At 34.0% G+C, this 17150-nt stretch overlaps 1 protein-coding gene across 1 annotated transcript; it reads right to left on the bottom strand.

Moving 5' to 3' along the window:
• Nucleotides 1-11663: 11663 nt before the first annotated feature.
• Nucleotides 11664-14174, bottom strand: LOC123532710 (transient receptor potential cation channel subfamily V member 3-like). The gene is made up of 2 exons (XM_045314262.2): nt 13713-14174; nt 11664-13483 (listed from the first exon to the last, which is right to left on the bottom strand). Exons 1-2 carry the CDS (start codon nt 14172-14174, stop codon nt 11957-11959), a joined length of 1989 nt encoding a protein of 662 aa, XP_045170197.2. The 3' UTR covers nt 11664-11956.
• Nucleotides 14175-17150: the final 2976 nt, after the last annotated feature.

The raw sequence follows: 17150 nt of genomic DNA, 5'->3' as shown, positions 1-17150 counted from the left end.
AAATCTGATATTGTTATGACAGTATTTAAGTAGATTCTGTAAAATAAACAAAGATAACAAAATAAAACTTTAGTCATCAATATTTCAATATCTGACATCGTGAGACGAAAATGCCTAGGCAAGTAATGTCATCTACCACACAAATGTAATATAGCTTCAAAATTAATACTAAAGTAGTAGTGTCTTTTTTCAAACCAGTTTGTTTTGAGTATACAGAAAACATTTCACTTAAAACGGAATAATCAAAAACATACTTTCTTGCTGCTGTGATGAAATTTCGATCGTGTTTACAGGAGTGGTAACGTCTTGTTGTAGGGGAGAATCGTTAGCACGAAACCTTTCTTGTGGTGTATCGTCGGCTTGTTTTCTGTTTTTTCCTGAAAAGTAGGATAGAAAACTTATGATTTGATGTCTGAACTTTGGTTATAAATAAAGATTTTGTACTTGATAATAGATACATTGTTATTACATTTCATTTAAGAGAAGTTATACTAGAAAAGTATTCGTGGCCTGTTTTTACATAAGTTTAATCAGCTGAGTACAATGTGATGTTAAATTTTAGATGAACATTTTATGCAATAGAGAAACTTACCCGATTTTACTTTGTTACTCCTAAACGTGTTTTCATTTCCTTAGTAAAATAAACTACTGACAAACAGGATACAAACCAGAAAGAACCCTGTAATTATTGTCAATGATATTAACCAGCTTTAGAAGGGTAAATAATGAGACCGGAAAAAATACTATTAGTTACATCAAGAGTTATCGTCCGATGCAATCAATTTGTTAAAATGAAACTGTACAGATAAGCGTTCCAAAGGCAGCTTAGTTTGACAGGCGGTCACATTTTTAAAACACTTGAGAAAGTACAGTACCGGATACGTCCACCACTGAATATGAAATAACCACACAAAAATTTGAATTAGAGTTAACTTATAACAAATTTAGATATCTATAAACTTCATTAAGAAATATGTATAAAATACACTCTCAGATTTTATTGTTACAGAAAGTTCCGATTTACAGTCGATTAGAAACACAAACAGATGTTACAAAGTAAATACCGAATTCCTTCCATTCTATTCCTCGAAAAAGTAGACAGTGCAAATACCAGGAGCGTGACAAACATTAGGCATGACACTAAAATTTAATTAAGTCATTATATATATTTTAATGTTGTATGAAGTTTATCGTTATGCTAAACCGTATAAAGCTTCTTTCAAACCCTGTCAAGCTTATATTTAAGAGACCCCAATAATAAGATTCTTTTGGCACATTTTGGGGGGTAACTGTTTTATCTCTATGTGATGATTTAAAAGGTGTGTCATGTACCGTACGGACGTGTTACCATGTCGTACCGTGGCTAGCTAAAATGTGGCATTTAAATGGTCCGTATCTGTGCGATACATTTCAGTGACATTAAATAATTTGGATTAAATAGTTTCGCATTTACTTATCTTTTAAAAACAATCTGAAAGGTTAAATGCGTTATGTATGGAACGTTATGACGTAACGTCAAAAGTTGCGACCCATGCAAAAATTCTTTGAGTGATATAAATAAATGTAAAGTTTTTAATGATATTCATCCTATTTTCTTGAAAAAAAGTATCAAAATATACAGCAATAAATAGGCTGTAGTAAAGTATTAAAAAAGTTATCGTTTAATTACAGTTATATGAAAAAACAACACCAACTGCATGAAACAATTGACGAAAAAGTGTATGTAATTTGTAACATTTTTTTAAAACAAACAGTATCTTTAGGGAAATTATTCTTTTTTTAAGTGACTGAAATTGCGGGAAATTTTGCATGCTTTGTCATTGAAGGTGATAACGTTTGTGAAGTAATTTTGACGGTTGTGAATACGTTAAAAAACAAGATGGATGTGTTTTCCGCGGCCGTTGAGTTATGTAATTTTCAGTTAAAATGATACAAAATTAAGACATGTTGAGCTATAAAATGCTGAGAAAAATTCATTATCTGATAAAATCTAACTATTTTCAGATTATTTTACTTCGCTGTTTTCACAGTATCTGTATAAGCAACGCTAAGCTAAAAATTAGCCTTTTCTTTGTTTGTAGTTACAGGAATACAAGTTCTTAAAATTGTCACGTTTTCAATTATTAAACATATAAAAGAAATAACCATGTTTTGTAAACTGCGATAACAAAAAAAAACTGTTTTCTTTTTTGTATTTAACAAGTTTGATCAATTCCGCTTACTTTTCTCTGTAAAATGAAAGTCTAATTTTGAAAATGCTTTCAAAGATGATATCTTTATTTACAGATGAATGAGTTCTTAAAATTGTCACACTTTAAAAAAAAACTAACGTCAAAAGAAAATAACGTCAAGATACGTTTTATTCTGTCTTCTTTTTTGTTCAAAATACAATGAATATACCTACAATGATAGATAGGTCTGCCTTTTATTTAAAAAAAAGTGGATTTTCAAAGAGAACCATTAAAATTGATATGTATATTTCAGATTTTTTTACCGCGGTCTTTACTATCCGAAAACAGGATCTCTGTCATACAAGTTGATAATGAAAAAAAAAAAAAAAAAAAAAAAAAAAAAAAAAAAAAACGCGCACTAATTCAAGTTTAATAATTTGTGTTGTTAAGGAAATTGATGGCAAACACTCTATTTCGTTACCGGTTTATTTACACGAAACCATTCTTGACATTGTGGAAGAAATCTCACAGTTATAAAGAAACACAAACTTACGAGACAGAAAACTGTTCTTTAACATTCAGATGTTATAAAAGGTATTCTGTACTGTTAAAATGTTTTTATTACATTTAAATGTACGCTTTAATATAAATATGCATTGTTTTTTATAATATAACATAAAACAAAAATATGCCTGAAATGAAATAATAGCATTTAGACATCCCGTTTTTATCATGTGTAAACTACTGATTTTTCATGATTTTGACGTCGTTTTTATGTTACACTAATGGGTTGCAACTTTTGGCGTTACGTCAATATTATGAACCAATGATATATTTAAATGCAAGATGTGTGAGCCCGCCCGCTTAGCTCAGTAGGTAAGAGCGTTGGTCTACGGATCGCGGGGTCGCGAGTTCGATCCTCAGACGGGACGTATGTTCTCCGTGACTATTTGATAAACGACATTGTGTCTGAAATCATTAGTCCACGGCTACTAAACGCTAGCGCCACCACCAAATTGTGGTGATTAGGAAAAGAGCTATCGACATTTCCGTGGTGCAGCTATCGCCCGTTTCTACTTGTAAACACGTGAGTAAAATTTATATTTTATCTTATATTTTCATTGACAGAACTTTTTTCGAAAATCGGAGAATGTAGTTCCGTGTAAGAACACTTTTACTACAGGTTGGCTGTGATTTCATTAAAATAATATGCAAATTGTGGTGTCAGGAGCTTTTCTCCCGAATCTGACAGTGGCACATTTTCATATCGGCCAGTATTCGAATACCATTCCGATGAATAGACACACTGTAAGAACATACATGCGCATGCAAATGGTGTAGAAATGATAAATAATTATATACGTACACACCATGAATAATAGAATCTCGGGTTAGAAGAAATATACCAGGATTTTAAAAAGTGGTGGCGCTATAACTCTAGTGATGGCGCTATACAGTAGTGGTGGCGCTGTTACGGCATCTAATAATACGAACTGCTGACGCATCCGGAACAAAACAAACACCAACATTCTCTAATTGATAATTTTCCTGCAAGGAATTGTGTTATTACAGAAAGAAAAACACGATCATAGTTTACTTACCATTATGAAACATTCTCTATCCAAAAAAAGAACAAAATACTCACAGACCCTTGGGATTCTTGTAGTCAAAGTAAATATTTTCCTTTGTTTAAAATGTTAATGTAGAATTATTCTTAACCTTTAAATATTCTACTTAAATACAAACGTAAGTGTACTTTAAATTCAGGTCAAGAAAAATAGTAGCAATACTTTTATTTAAAACAAAGATTTGTGTCCAGGAAATAATTTGAAGATAGTGTAGAATTTATTTGTTATAATTATTAAGATTCTGAAAGTTACTCCTCTTTGTTTTTATACGTCGTTTGCATGTCATTGTAAACAAAAGTCCTTTCTGAAAAGTGAATACAGTACATTTTCAATTCCAATCGATTAAATATGATTAATCATTAGAGCTTAGATGTACAGTCTGAATCCATATACATGTAGATTATTTTGCGATCATGTAGCGGTTACTACATGTATTTTGTCTAGTAACGTAATTTGGGTGTAGTGTGGGATAGGTTGATAACATCTGTTATTGTAGAAATTTCCATGGCTTGCAGACAGATATTTTTATATATTAAAAGTGAATATATCAGCCACTAATCATATATAATAGCGCCACCACTACTGTACAGCGCCACCACTTTCAAAAATAGTCGTGTTTTAACTTTTTACTGTGTTTTTCGTAATTGTTTGGTGTATGGGAATACGTATAATTCATTTCTACACCATTTGCATGCGCAGATATGTTCTTACAGTATGTCTATTCATCGGAATGGTGTTCGAATACTGGCCGATATGAAAATATGCCACTGTCAAATTCGGGAGAAAAGCTCCTGGCACCACAATTTGCATAATATTTTAATAAAATTACAGCCAACCTGTAGTAAAAGTGTTCTTACACGGAACTACATTCTCCGATTTTCGAAAAAGTTCTATCAATGAAAATATAAGATAAAATATAAATTTTACTCACGTGTTTACAAGTAGAAACGGGCGATAGCTGCACCACGGAAATGTCAATAGCTCTTTTCCTTATCACCACAATTTGGTGGTGGCGCTAGCGTTTAGTAGCCGTGTAGTCCTCCACCTCTGATTCATGTGGGGAAGTTGGCAGTTATAGTGTATTCAGTACGGGGATCCCGTGCGATCGGAAAAAAGATTAATGGCGACATAAACCAAACTGTTAGACTATGTCTGAAGGTCACAAAATGACATGTCGCCAGTCCGAGTTCCGCGACTGGACCGATCTATGACGTCATCAAAATGGCGGCAAAATTTGAAAATATAACTTTGCGTAATTCATTATCTATTTACGTTACACAGCAAAACTTAATCTTATTATCTTTGGTTTTCCATCCTAGAATATATAAGTCAATGTTATAACAATATTGAAGTATATAAACAATTAAATAATGTGAAATAATAAAAATAAATCTTACCCCACCCACTTTATTTCAACAGATCATTTTCTTATATGCTATACCATCAAAATATACGAATATCATCATACTTAAATAGTGTTGTAGCTGTTTATGTGTGTTTTATGTTTCTGCTACAAATGAACACTGTACAAATTTGCTGGCCCACCATTCGTATCGCGTTGAACTCCACGTTAGCTTTAAACATTTAGTGTATTCAGAACGGGGATCCCGTGCGATCGGAAAAAAAGATTAATGGCGACATATACCAAACTGTTAGACCATGTCTGAAGGTCACAAAATGACATGTCGCCAGTCCGAGTTCCGCGACTGGACCGATCTATGACGTCATCAAAATGGCGGCAAAGTTTGAAAATATAACTTTGCGTAATTCATTATCTATTTACGTTACACAGCAAAACTTAATCTTATTATCTTTGGTTTTCCATCCTAGAATATATAAGTCAATGTTATAACAATATTGAAGTATATAAACAATTAAATAATGTGAAATAATAAAAATAAATCTTACCCCACCCACTTTATTCCAGCAGATCATTTTCTTATATGCTATACCATCAAAATATACGAATATCATCATACTTAAATAGTGTTGTAGCTGTTTATGTGTGTTTTATGTTTCTGCTACAAATGAACACTGTACAAATTTGCTGGCCCACCATTCGTATCGCGTTGAACTCCACGTTAACTTTAAACATTCGCAATTAATCAAATGCAGTGATAAGAATTCCTACTTTTCTTCTAACGTTTCTTTCTCGATAGATATGCTTTATTTTGATAGAAGCCTTTCAAAAGTTAGGATTAATAGTTTTCATAGGATCTCAAATGTTTATTGAACAACAATGGAGTCTTAAACAATAAATTATTTTACCATAGTCCATAGTTTGGATTTTTACCTTCATGTCGGTCATTTTAGCCCAGTCTGCGTCAAGAAGTTTTTGAGAAGGAAACTTTTCATGATGAATATCACGACTGGGTGATGAAACATTTGCCATCGCCTGGAATTCCGAGAACTCTTGAAAGTTCTGTGATAATTTTATCAATTATCAAGGGCTGGCACATTATTTAATAATATTTTTGGAGAATTTTCACTTCTACGACAGAATTCTTGCTATCAAAAGTGTCTTTCTTGAAATCATAATTGTCAACGACAAAGAACATACGGTTAGTATTCACAAAGCTTCTTGGAATATAGGCAACCTAGATAGAGAGCGGTTGCCGTATATTATTATTAGCTATCTGATTCTAATGGGCTAAGATTACTCTATTTAAATACATAACCCGTGTGAGAAGTATTTTAGTTCTATACTTCTTGATGTTTAATGTATAATATACCGGCTGCAACCCGTAAATGTTATTAGTTATAACCACGAATAGTTGCAGTAGGTTTGTGGATATATGCGTACATGTAAAGGACCAGCACATAAGATTCTGTGCCGAGTTGGGAACGTGACTGTCCTTGACATGTTCAGATTGGCATTCTTGCTTGCTTACCGTGGAAGGACCCAGAATCAACCAGCTTAGATAACGTGCAATGAAATAGGTATGGACTCCCCATCATCATCAGCAGTAACTTACTGGTCCTGTAAGTACCAACCTGAGGGATGAGTATCATTTTTCCCTGCATAATTTAGCTGTAGAGGAAAGCTTTTGTTTGTTAACCTTTCTGTCCAAAACCTGAATTGCTATGTATTCGTTTCATCGACAATAGCTTGGCATATTTTATGTTTATTGCCGAATTTAGACGTATTTGAAATTTTGTAAAACTTTTTGATTGCCGTTTGTAATTTTTCACCCACAGGGCATTGGCCTCTTTCAACAACTAATATTTGCGATTGCCTGTCTTGACAGAAAATAAACAGGCTTTTTATACGTCAGAAGGGGGCATATTATGTTATGACGCCGGTGTCCGTCTGACCGCCATTCCGTAAGCAATTTCGTGTCTGCTCTGTGACTCTTGAACCCCTTAAAGGATTTCAAAGAAACTTGACACAAATGCTCACCACACCAAGACGAGGTGCAGAGCGTATGTTTTGGATGAAACGCTTCAAGGTCAAGGTCAAAGTAAGGGTCAAATATCATATGAATCTTGTTTCATGTCCGCTCTCTGTAACTCTTGTAATTGAAGAATTTTAATGACACTTGGCACAAATGTTCACCACATCGAGCCGACATGCAGAGGGCATGTTTCGGATGGCTAGCTTCAAGGTCAAGGTCAGTCACGCTTAGGCGTCAAATGTCATACCTTCGGGCGTATATTGCTCCGCATTGCGGCGTTCTTGTTTCCTAAAAGAATCATTATAACACTTCTAGTTAGTACTAGGGGTGTTTGTTTATTTTCAATCACATTCGACTCTGTTGCTTTAGCAGCAATAATCGTTTCGTATCTAATTTTAGCGTGATTGTGTCCCTTCTAAAACGGCTCTATCACAACACAGCTTTACCAAGATGCAACGTTAGTATATGTCAGAGAAATCACGATCATCATATTAGTCCTCGAATGGCAGAAAAGACAGGGCACATTTTATCACCGTACGTTTAACATATCATACCCGTACATTATAAGTGTCCATATCGTGCAAAGTTGTGTTACTGGTTTTCACTGAATGCTGCGTATATTTTACGGCAGAGTGATACTTCATTGTTAAAGGGTTTCGCGACGACACATCAATATGAGGGTCAATAGCAAAGATATATGAACATAACAACAACAGCAACGAAAAGTAGAAAGTAACTTATGTGAAAGATGAATTATATATAGTTATACTATATTGTATTCTATAATTATGTCCAGCTGTGTTAAATAGCAAAACAAAGGTCACTAGAAAGAAAATTTTAAGAGTTCACTCATTTAGAAAGATACGTTTTTAGAGTAATATCACAGACTATATAAATATACAATTTTTGAAGGGTCGTGAGTACAATTCCCTTCGAGGAGATAGTGATTTTGGTTATAAGTTTGTGTTCTCTATTATTACTGTTTTCAATTATGTAAGATTATTGATATAATATGATAATAATCAACAGGTTTCTATATTTGATTTACATTTAATTACGATGCAGCATAGATAAAAAAATCATCAAAGCTTTTCCTTTATTTCACGTCCCTTTAAAGATGCTCTCACAATTTACATGAATATTTCATCATTGCATATTGATCTAAATCTAGAAAATCCCCATTAAACATCTTTACCTTGGCTAAACATATAAACTACCGAGTAAACAAAATCACAATTAAATGTCTGACTCAAATTTGATTCAAACAAACTTCCAGAGTTTTAGTAGCATAATATATTCATTCTGTGTTACTTACACATTAATTAGTATGAAGTATTTAAACCTTACACACTATCTTTAGTACTTGCAAACATGTTTACTTTATAATTCCATTTTATCATTAAATAAAAGATTTGAGATAATTGTTCATATATTCAAATATGAAATTTGGGCATAATATATCTTTAATATTGCATAAATGACGTAACTTTTATTCAAAATAACATAATGCTAAATAATTATGTATGTGTACTATGTAAACTACAACAAACTTCACTTTCAGCACCAAAAACGAACATCTCCTATCAGTCATTTGAAGATGATAATAGATTTAATTTTAAAAAATGGCCGCCGTTTTGATGACGTCATAACTCGGTCCAGTCTCAGAATTCAGACTGGCGACATGGCTTAGAATGAACTTCAGACAATATGGAACAGATTGGTATATGTCGCCATTAATCTTTTTTTCCAATCGCACGGGACCCAAAATATGGCTCTAAGCGAATACACTATTACTTGCGGAGAACAGGTTTGTACTGGTACAGAATCCAGGAACACTGGTTAGGTAAACTGCCCGCCGTTATATAACTGAAATACTGTCGAAAAACGGCGTTAAACCCAAAACAAACAAACAAACCAATATGTGTGTGCGTGTACAGACATAGTTTAAAATGCAGTTATACGAAACCACTTGTATACAGATTTGAAAAAAGTCTTAATATACAAATATAATTTCAGTGACGGCCCGCATGAACCGAAAAAATTAGGGCAAAAATACAAAGAAAAGATTAACTTACTGGAATCGGATTTATATTTCTTTATAACAAAACACAACTAAATAAGGTAGGGCATTGATCATTGAAGTGTTTGTATATATCAATTCATGCATATTATCACACTACCTAACATATAAGGCTATTTCAAAGATATATCTTTATTCAATCTTGCATAATACGTTGCTCGTTCGATATTTTTATGTCTTTTTATGTTGTTGTTGTTTTTTTTTCCGCAAAACAGAAAATTCGACTTTTTATTGACATAAAGAATATACAATTGTCTGTCTCGGTGTACTTTAATGGGGTAGATTGTCATGTGGATATTGTCACAAAAATACTTTCAGCCAAATACAAAAGACGAGCGGACAGAAGGACACTGATTATTGATTTTGTTTCATCGGAAATTGTATTCAATCATTAAATACAAAAATAAATAAAGTTAGTTTCTTCTTTTTTTATACCAAACAATAAAACTGTAGTTTAAACTGCCCAGTGGGGTTTTTGCCTATGAACATTCAAAGGCGGTACACTACTATGTTCCTTCTTCATATACATTGTGTGTCTGTTTGTTACTTCTTTGCTATAACTGCGTTCGTTTGTGTTACTGTGTACCTGTGCTCAGCCACTGTGTGCGTGTACAAAATTGCACATACCCTATTTCTGTGTGGAATGTTGTATGGGCGGATGCTTTCTTTGAATGCAACTTTCATGTTGGACTTTTGTCCTTTTTAATAAATCGTATCAGCATTTTCATCACTCATTAGCCACATCAGTTTTGGTATGAAATAAAAAGATAATATAATGTTTTTAATAAAACTAGATTTATGTTTCATAACATAGCTCTAGAAAGACAGCAAATATATCAAATCTTATAATATTTCAAAAAAACACATAAACTGGAATTAAAAGGCCGCTATACATTTAAACAAGATTTAAGTGCATAAGTTTAAAATATGCTGACTAAAGAAAAAATCAGTCGAAGGTTTATATTGATTTTCATTTGATATGCCTAAGTGAAAAAGATTTCATATCTAGTTTGCACGTTTAATTAGTTTTGAATGAAAACATTTAGTAGGGCAGCAGAAGACAAGCGAACATTACAAAACGCCTAAACCAACTGTAGCTTTTAATGAGGTTCAAATTACTTTGCAGACGAAACATTCGTTATTAATTCAAGTAGCATTTTATTGTTTTAACAGCGCTGTGAAACGTAATGCGCGGATTTAGTGTCGTTTTGACAACTCAGCAAATTGTATTCCTTTACTTGATCTTGCAACACATTTCACGCTTAAGCGGGGCTCTTTTAGACTGTTAATCTAATGTTACTATTTACCAAACCCATTTTGCTTTTATGACTTGCGCTGTGAATTATTACATTTCAAAAGCAAGAAAAATTATGAAACCATACAAAAAATATTATTATACCTCCGCAAACAGTCGAAATAAATTGCACTGCACAGCAGGCTATTTTCGGAGAAAATATATTCAATGGCGAGTCTTAATAAATTATTATATCTTAAATTTGTGTCTGCTTTCATTGGGCTTGGTTGCGTTTTAAGCTTTCAAAGGATCTTGTTACATCTGCCTTAACGGTCGCCTGTATTGGGCAGTCACATGCTTTACTCAGCTGGTCATCCAACTACACAAATTGACACTCTTTTCCAGTTTTAACTTGTCTTAAGAAACTAATTGCCTTAAACGGCCAGATTGTATAACTCCCTTAGTTAGCGCCATAGTATAGGTTTGACTGACCTTGTTTCTTGTTTTTGTTTCTTTCGTTTTTCTCTTCTCCTTTAGAACGTTATTTGTTCACTTCATTGAAACTGGTCATCCATATAATGGCGTATGCTGTTAGCAATGTCGTACGTAAGCTATTCAAGCTGTTCCCCAGTATACCGATTAGTATGTTGTGTATTACATGTAAGGTCCTATTTTGCGCGAAATTTTTGTCAAAAGAAACTGTTTTTGTTACGTAAAGAAAGTTACATAATATCAGTTTTTGATAGAGCAAACATCAATGAATTAATGTAATCGTGACACTCCTTGACCTGGTATTATTTTCTGGTTTATTATTTAACGAAAATTAAAGCCTAGTGAAAGTATTTATTTTACACCAGTATTAGTGAACAGAATTTTAGTTTGCTACGCTATTTAGAATGGTACATATTGCATTCCGTTAATGACCACTGCTTTATTTAGTTCTTAATTCAAAACTGTTAAACCATCTATTACTATCTTATCAATTTTGTATATATGTCCAGAACAAATTACAGAGTATTCGAAATCGAGGTATCCATAATGTAATAAAACTTAGCAACGAAAAACATCCCTTTGTTGACGTTTATCACAATTTTATAAATCGATGATTTAAACAGAAACACTTTCGAGTTTAAATAAATCCGAAAAATAACTACATAAAATGTGAATGTAATTTTTAATTCAGTCTCAGATACAAAGCACACACATTGTCTAAAATATTAAATAAGACATTATCAAAGACGAAACCCTTGTGGTTTTTTACATTGTAGCAAATTGCGGGGATTTCAATATTCTTCAATGTTTCTTTTGCTTTTGGATTTGTCTACATTTTATTACAATGTTAACAGAATTATCAGAATATATGTGAAGGCAAAATACATTTGCTATCAGATCAAATGTCAGCATGTTTTGTTTAACCAATGTATTTAATCAAACCTAATAACCCGTCACTAAGTATATACTGTTTCTAAATCTTCCACCACTTCCTCTGCTTGATATGGAACTACTTTATACACATCGCCAGTTTCTTTTTCCATTTCCAATATATCAATCCGCTTCTTAGAAGCCTGATTATGAATAGTATCATCACATACCCTGTCGACGATCACACGAGCAATTTTGTTTTCATGCGACTTCATCTTCTTTATTTCTGGGTCTAACTGCTGCATAATCAAAGTAACTATGCCACGAGTCTGGGCGAGATGCGATGAGCCGCGTGAATGCTCGGTTTCTGTTCCTCCGTGTGCATGAACGGAACTCTTTTCCCATATTCTTCTTTGTTTATTTCGAACCCATTCATTATTTTCATACCTGGTTTTCATTTTGATTTTACCAACTTCCTTACATATACACCGGGGAAAGAAACCCTCTAGAAACAGAATAACTGATAACTTCTGCAGACGGCAGTGGAGCTTTGCAGCTACTACACCTCCGTAATTATTCATCAAATCTGTACAGGAATTTGACATCATAGCAATCAGCGCATTCAGAAGAAGAATGGTTGTCAATAGCACAAACAAAACAAATACGCCTACAGCTAGGATTGGCTGCCTTGCCTTAAACAAATCTTCAAAATCTCCTATTCCAAGCATTATAGTCAGCATCTTAACCATAGTCCTCCCAACATGACTGAAATTTTCGACATCGGTGTCTGCACCTTGCATTATCATAAACATTGCTATTGAGAAAGCAACCAACATGAATGCCATAACGATGGCGAACTTAATCATGTCTAACACAACTTTCTGAATCAGAACTGTGAAGAAGCTGAACGGCTTCAATGTCTGTAGGAAGAACATCACCATATACCAACCAACAATTACTGAAAATATCAGACAATAATTTTCATACCCAGAAAATGATGTTGAAGACGCAGAAGCAGCGACGGCAAAATCTGTTATGAGCAAAAGTGAAAACAAGACAAAATATATTCTGAATATGAGATTCGAATAAGGTGTACTAAAATGACGCAACGTTCTTTTAATAAAGCTCGAAGACGTCTGGAATTGAAATCGAGAAACGATTTTTCTTGCAGCTTCCATAAATAGATAAAACAACCCAAATACCAAACCAACGACGGAGACACCAGTTACAAATCCATCCTTTGTAACAACATATGAATACACAGCTGTACTATTTACAGATATTTCTCCCTGGATCTCTGACCTGAAAACGGCAGCAACAGAAAGGAGAATCATGAAAATCAAGTGGATGACAAACCATCCCATGAACCACCATTTATAAGTCTTCCATTTTTCCCTGATAACTTCCTTCACAGGTATGAAGTCTGCAAACATAAATGCGTTGCTCGTTTGGTGGTGGATAAGATACTCAAGAACTGATTCATGGTACTCAGGTTTGATGTTTTCTTCATCTGAGAAAGTTAAGTCGGGCTCTAAATTGAGAGTTTCCAGTTCAGTGATGTCATACACTTCCTCATTAAACAGACCATCAGTAGATATTCTTGAATGGTACACCTGGCAATTTAAAACGTGAGGTTTATGAATAAATAAAATGTAAATACACTATTGATAAGTAGTTAACTTACAAAATAATTCTAAAACTAACTAAAGTAAAAATTTAATGCAAAGTGTAGGATAAACCTTTCTATTCGTTTTCAGAATCTGTCCAAATTGCACTGCTTGCTAATGAAAAATCGCATTTTGATAGTTTGATAACTCAAAGCTAAAAAGTATAGAATCTTACCTCATTATGCATAATGATTTCGAATATTTCATACTGTTGCCTTTTGGCGGCCAGTTGCAGTGGATTGAGCTTTTCTTTATTTGACATCATAAGTAACTTTCTTGCCTGTTTCCTGATTTTCCATTTATTTTTCTCAAACTGAGCGTCTGTTGCAATGAATTTGCAATTCAAAATGTAACGTAGCATTTGCTTTACATCTCTGACTTTGTCTGGTTGGACGTTTGCGTATTTTATCAAGGAATGTATAATATTATCGCCTTTGTCGTTTGTTACATCCAGTCCTGTTGCAAAGTTTCTCAGCACAATACTAAATATCTCTTCATTGAACTTCAATGCAGCAACTCCTAACGGTGTTCCAGCCATCATGACAGTGTCTTGAAACACAGGCCCAACGGCGCAAATATCTTGCATTTTCTCTTTTGGGAGCCTTTTTTCGTTGACTTTCTGTAATGTTCGTGCCATTTCGTATAAGAGTTGTGTATCTTCTTTGAGAATAGCAAGATGTACTGGTGTTATTCACTGATAGTCTTTATTGTCTTTCGGGAAAACGATCATCTCTGGACATCTTGTGACAAGTATACTTGTAATTATTCTTTGCAGCAATTCTTCCTGATAACTTTCTTTCTCCACATCTATTGACATAGCACGTAAGAGTAATGTTTCACCATTAATGTAACTATCATCTTGTCTCTGTAACAATGAAAGAGTTCTATGTTGATCGTTAAAGTAGCCGTCAAGAATTTCACTGTGAAATAAAAGCCTAAACTTTGCACTAATTTTACTTTCAGGCATTTCATTCGTAGCCATGAAGAATGTCTTAAACTCGTTTTCGATACCATGCAAATCCGGCTCTGTTTCATTGTCCTCAATATTCGATATTTTTTCTAATCCCGCATACATTTTTTTTATTTGGTCTTTCCATTTCTCCTGTCTTGTTTTACTAAATGATCGTGTTAGTGTATGTTTAGGCTCCATTGTTATGTATGTAGAAACAACACTTTATTAAAGTTCAAATGTTTATATATCTGTTAACAAATTTAATACTTCTTTACCTTTTCGCTTAATATATCCCACTACAGGCTTTGTATACCAGTGCAAGAGACTATATATTTGTCTTAAATGAGTGAAGCATAAATAAATGTCTGACGAGTTATATCATGCGTTTGTAACGGAGTATAATATTTCGTATTCTTTGAAAACAAGTGTATGTATATATTCGGGTGCAAAGGTCAATGCTTGATTGTGTATACTGCCATCGACTTTATTAAGGATTTATTTTGAAAAGAAAACAAAGATATTCGGTTCCGAGGTGTGCCATTACCAGACTCATAACAATAATTGTGATAACAGGTTTACATCACAAATAATATACCAATAGTGCTTTAGTTTCGTTGGATTGAATTATTGTTTAGGAGTTCAAAGCCAGAGTGATATACGGTGCTTCCTGGTAGATTTCGTTAGGATTTCATGTTCAAATCGCACTACACGTAATACAGATCAAACAGTGATTTCATTGTTGGGTAAAATCAAAGTTTATATGTACGTTAGATATAACAGAAGCGGAGTGACAATTCCAACGCATACGGAATCCAGTGATATTATTCATCGGCGATAATAATGAATTTATTCAACGGCTATATGAGCCGCACCATGTGACAACCAATTTAGTGCATTTGCGACCAGTCTGGTCAGGATCAATGCTATTCGCTAACGGTTTCTCTAATTGCAATAAGCTTTGAAAGCGAACAGCATGGATACTGACTAGACTGCGCGGTTGCGCAGGCCGGTCTGGATCCATGCTGGCCGCAAATGCACTATATTTGTTTTCTCATGGTGCGGCTCAAGTTATATAGTTTGGACGGTTATACTGTTACAATTCTTTTACGACATTTACCGCAACTCTTAGCTGTTTTGTTCCGAAAATGATGTAGGTTAAATTCATTGAAGAATCGATACAAACAACGATTTTATCGCATAATAACATCACACTTTCTGCCTTCTTTGATTAACAGAAAACAAATCAAATAGTTTAAGAATCCTTGTTAAACTGCAGGCTTAGTACGCATGTATATCAATTCCTTAACCTTTAAGAAGCTTAATAAGTTGTTGGCCTTGCGTTTTCTTTGATGCATGCGGCATGCTGGGGTACAATCGTTTTTTATTCTGTGGTACCCTAAATGTACCCAGCGTACTCAATTAAAAATGTAACAATAAGAGATGTCGTAAAATCTTACCTAATAATATACCTAGTCCCGCTTATGAAGCCCGCTATAATCGAAGCTAGTAAATGCATGTTTTTGTGTAGTTCTATGATGTTTCAATAGGGTCATCTTACTGTCGTACTGCCGAGCCCTTCATAGCTTAGGGCGACACTACGAAACGCCAGCACGAGAATAAGGTGCGACAGTACGATAACACAATGCGATAGCACGACATTAATATCATGTTAGCGCATCGCATTGTCGCGCTATCATATCGTATTGTCTTGTTATGGCATCGTATTGTCGTGGTGTCGCGGTCGCTGTACGACATTATTTTCGCGCAGTAACATTATTATCGTAGTGTCGAGGTCGACAGTACAACGGTACGACATTAATATAGACTAAGTGCTATTACGTTTAAGTAAGACATGCACAAAAGAGAATGCGAAATGGCCCGCCAGCTTAGCTGAATAGGGAAAGCGCAGATCTACGGATCGTGTGGTCGCGAGTTCGATCCCATAGTAAGGCGTTTGTTTTCAGTCTGTGACCAGTTGATAAAAGACATTGTGTCCACCTCTGATTCATGTTGGGAAGTTGACAGTTACTTCCGGAGAACAGTTTTGTACTGGAACAGGATCCAGAAACTCTGTTAAGTTAACTGCTCGCCGTTACTTAACTGAAATACTGTTGAAAAACGGCGTTAAACCCAAACCAAACAAAAATAAGGCAAAATGGTGGACAGTCCGATTTTTTGTTCCCACGGTTATACATTACTTTTGCATTTTAGTACTTAATTTCAAAATCTGAAATTTATTTAATATAAAAGGTTTTTCTAAGCAGTTTTAAGCTTTTGTCGTGCCAAAATTGATAATTGTTTTGTTTAGGCGGTTTACAAATTTGCGGTACGATTTTGCGTCGATGTATGTAAAGTTACACAGATAATGTTTAGAGTTTCTCCATATATCTGCCGGAAACTTTACATTTTTTTTGCGATAAATATGAAATTATTTCATTTTTCTGCAATTTTAAAATAAAGATTAATAGTATCAAAAGCAGAAGGTAAAATGAAACATTACAGTTTAACGGTATTATTTACGCATATAACACATTCGTTTCGCGGTGTTTTATTATGAATTCTAATATAGAAATTTTCCCCTGCATTTTAGCATAGTTTTACATGTACGGTCTGATTTCCCGTGGCTACAGTTTTGCTTGACCTCTACATTGTATGACATGC

Source organism: Mercenaria mercenaria, chromosome 11 (assembly GCF_021730395.1).
Source record: "Mercenaria mercenaria strain notata chromosome 11, MADL_Memer_1, whole genome shotgun sequence".
NCBI lineage: Eukaryota > Metazoa > Mollusca > Bivalvia > Venerida > Veneridae > Mercenaria > Mercenaria mercenaria.
This window is presented reverse-complemented; position numbering and strand designations above follow the sequence as displayed.

Coding starts and splice junctions, on each gene's coding strand:
- LOC123532710 (XM_045314262.2), bottom strand. CDS start 14,174: ATGGCACGAACATTACAGAAAGTCAACGAAAAAAGGCTCCCAAAAGAG. Junction 13,484..13,712: donor AAATCATTATGCATAATGAG/GTAAGATTCTAT, acceptor TTAAATTGCCAG/GTGTACCATTCAAGAATATC.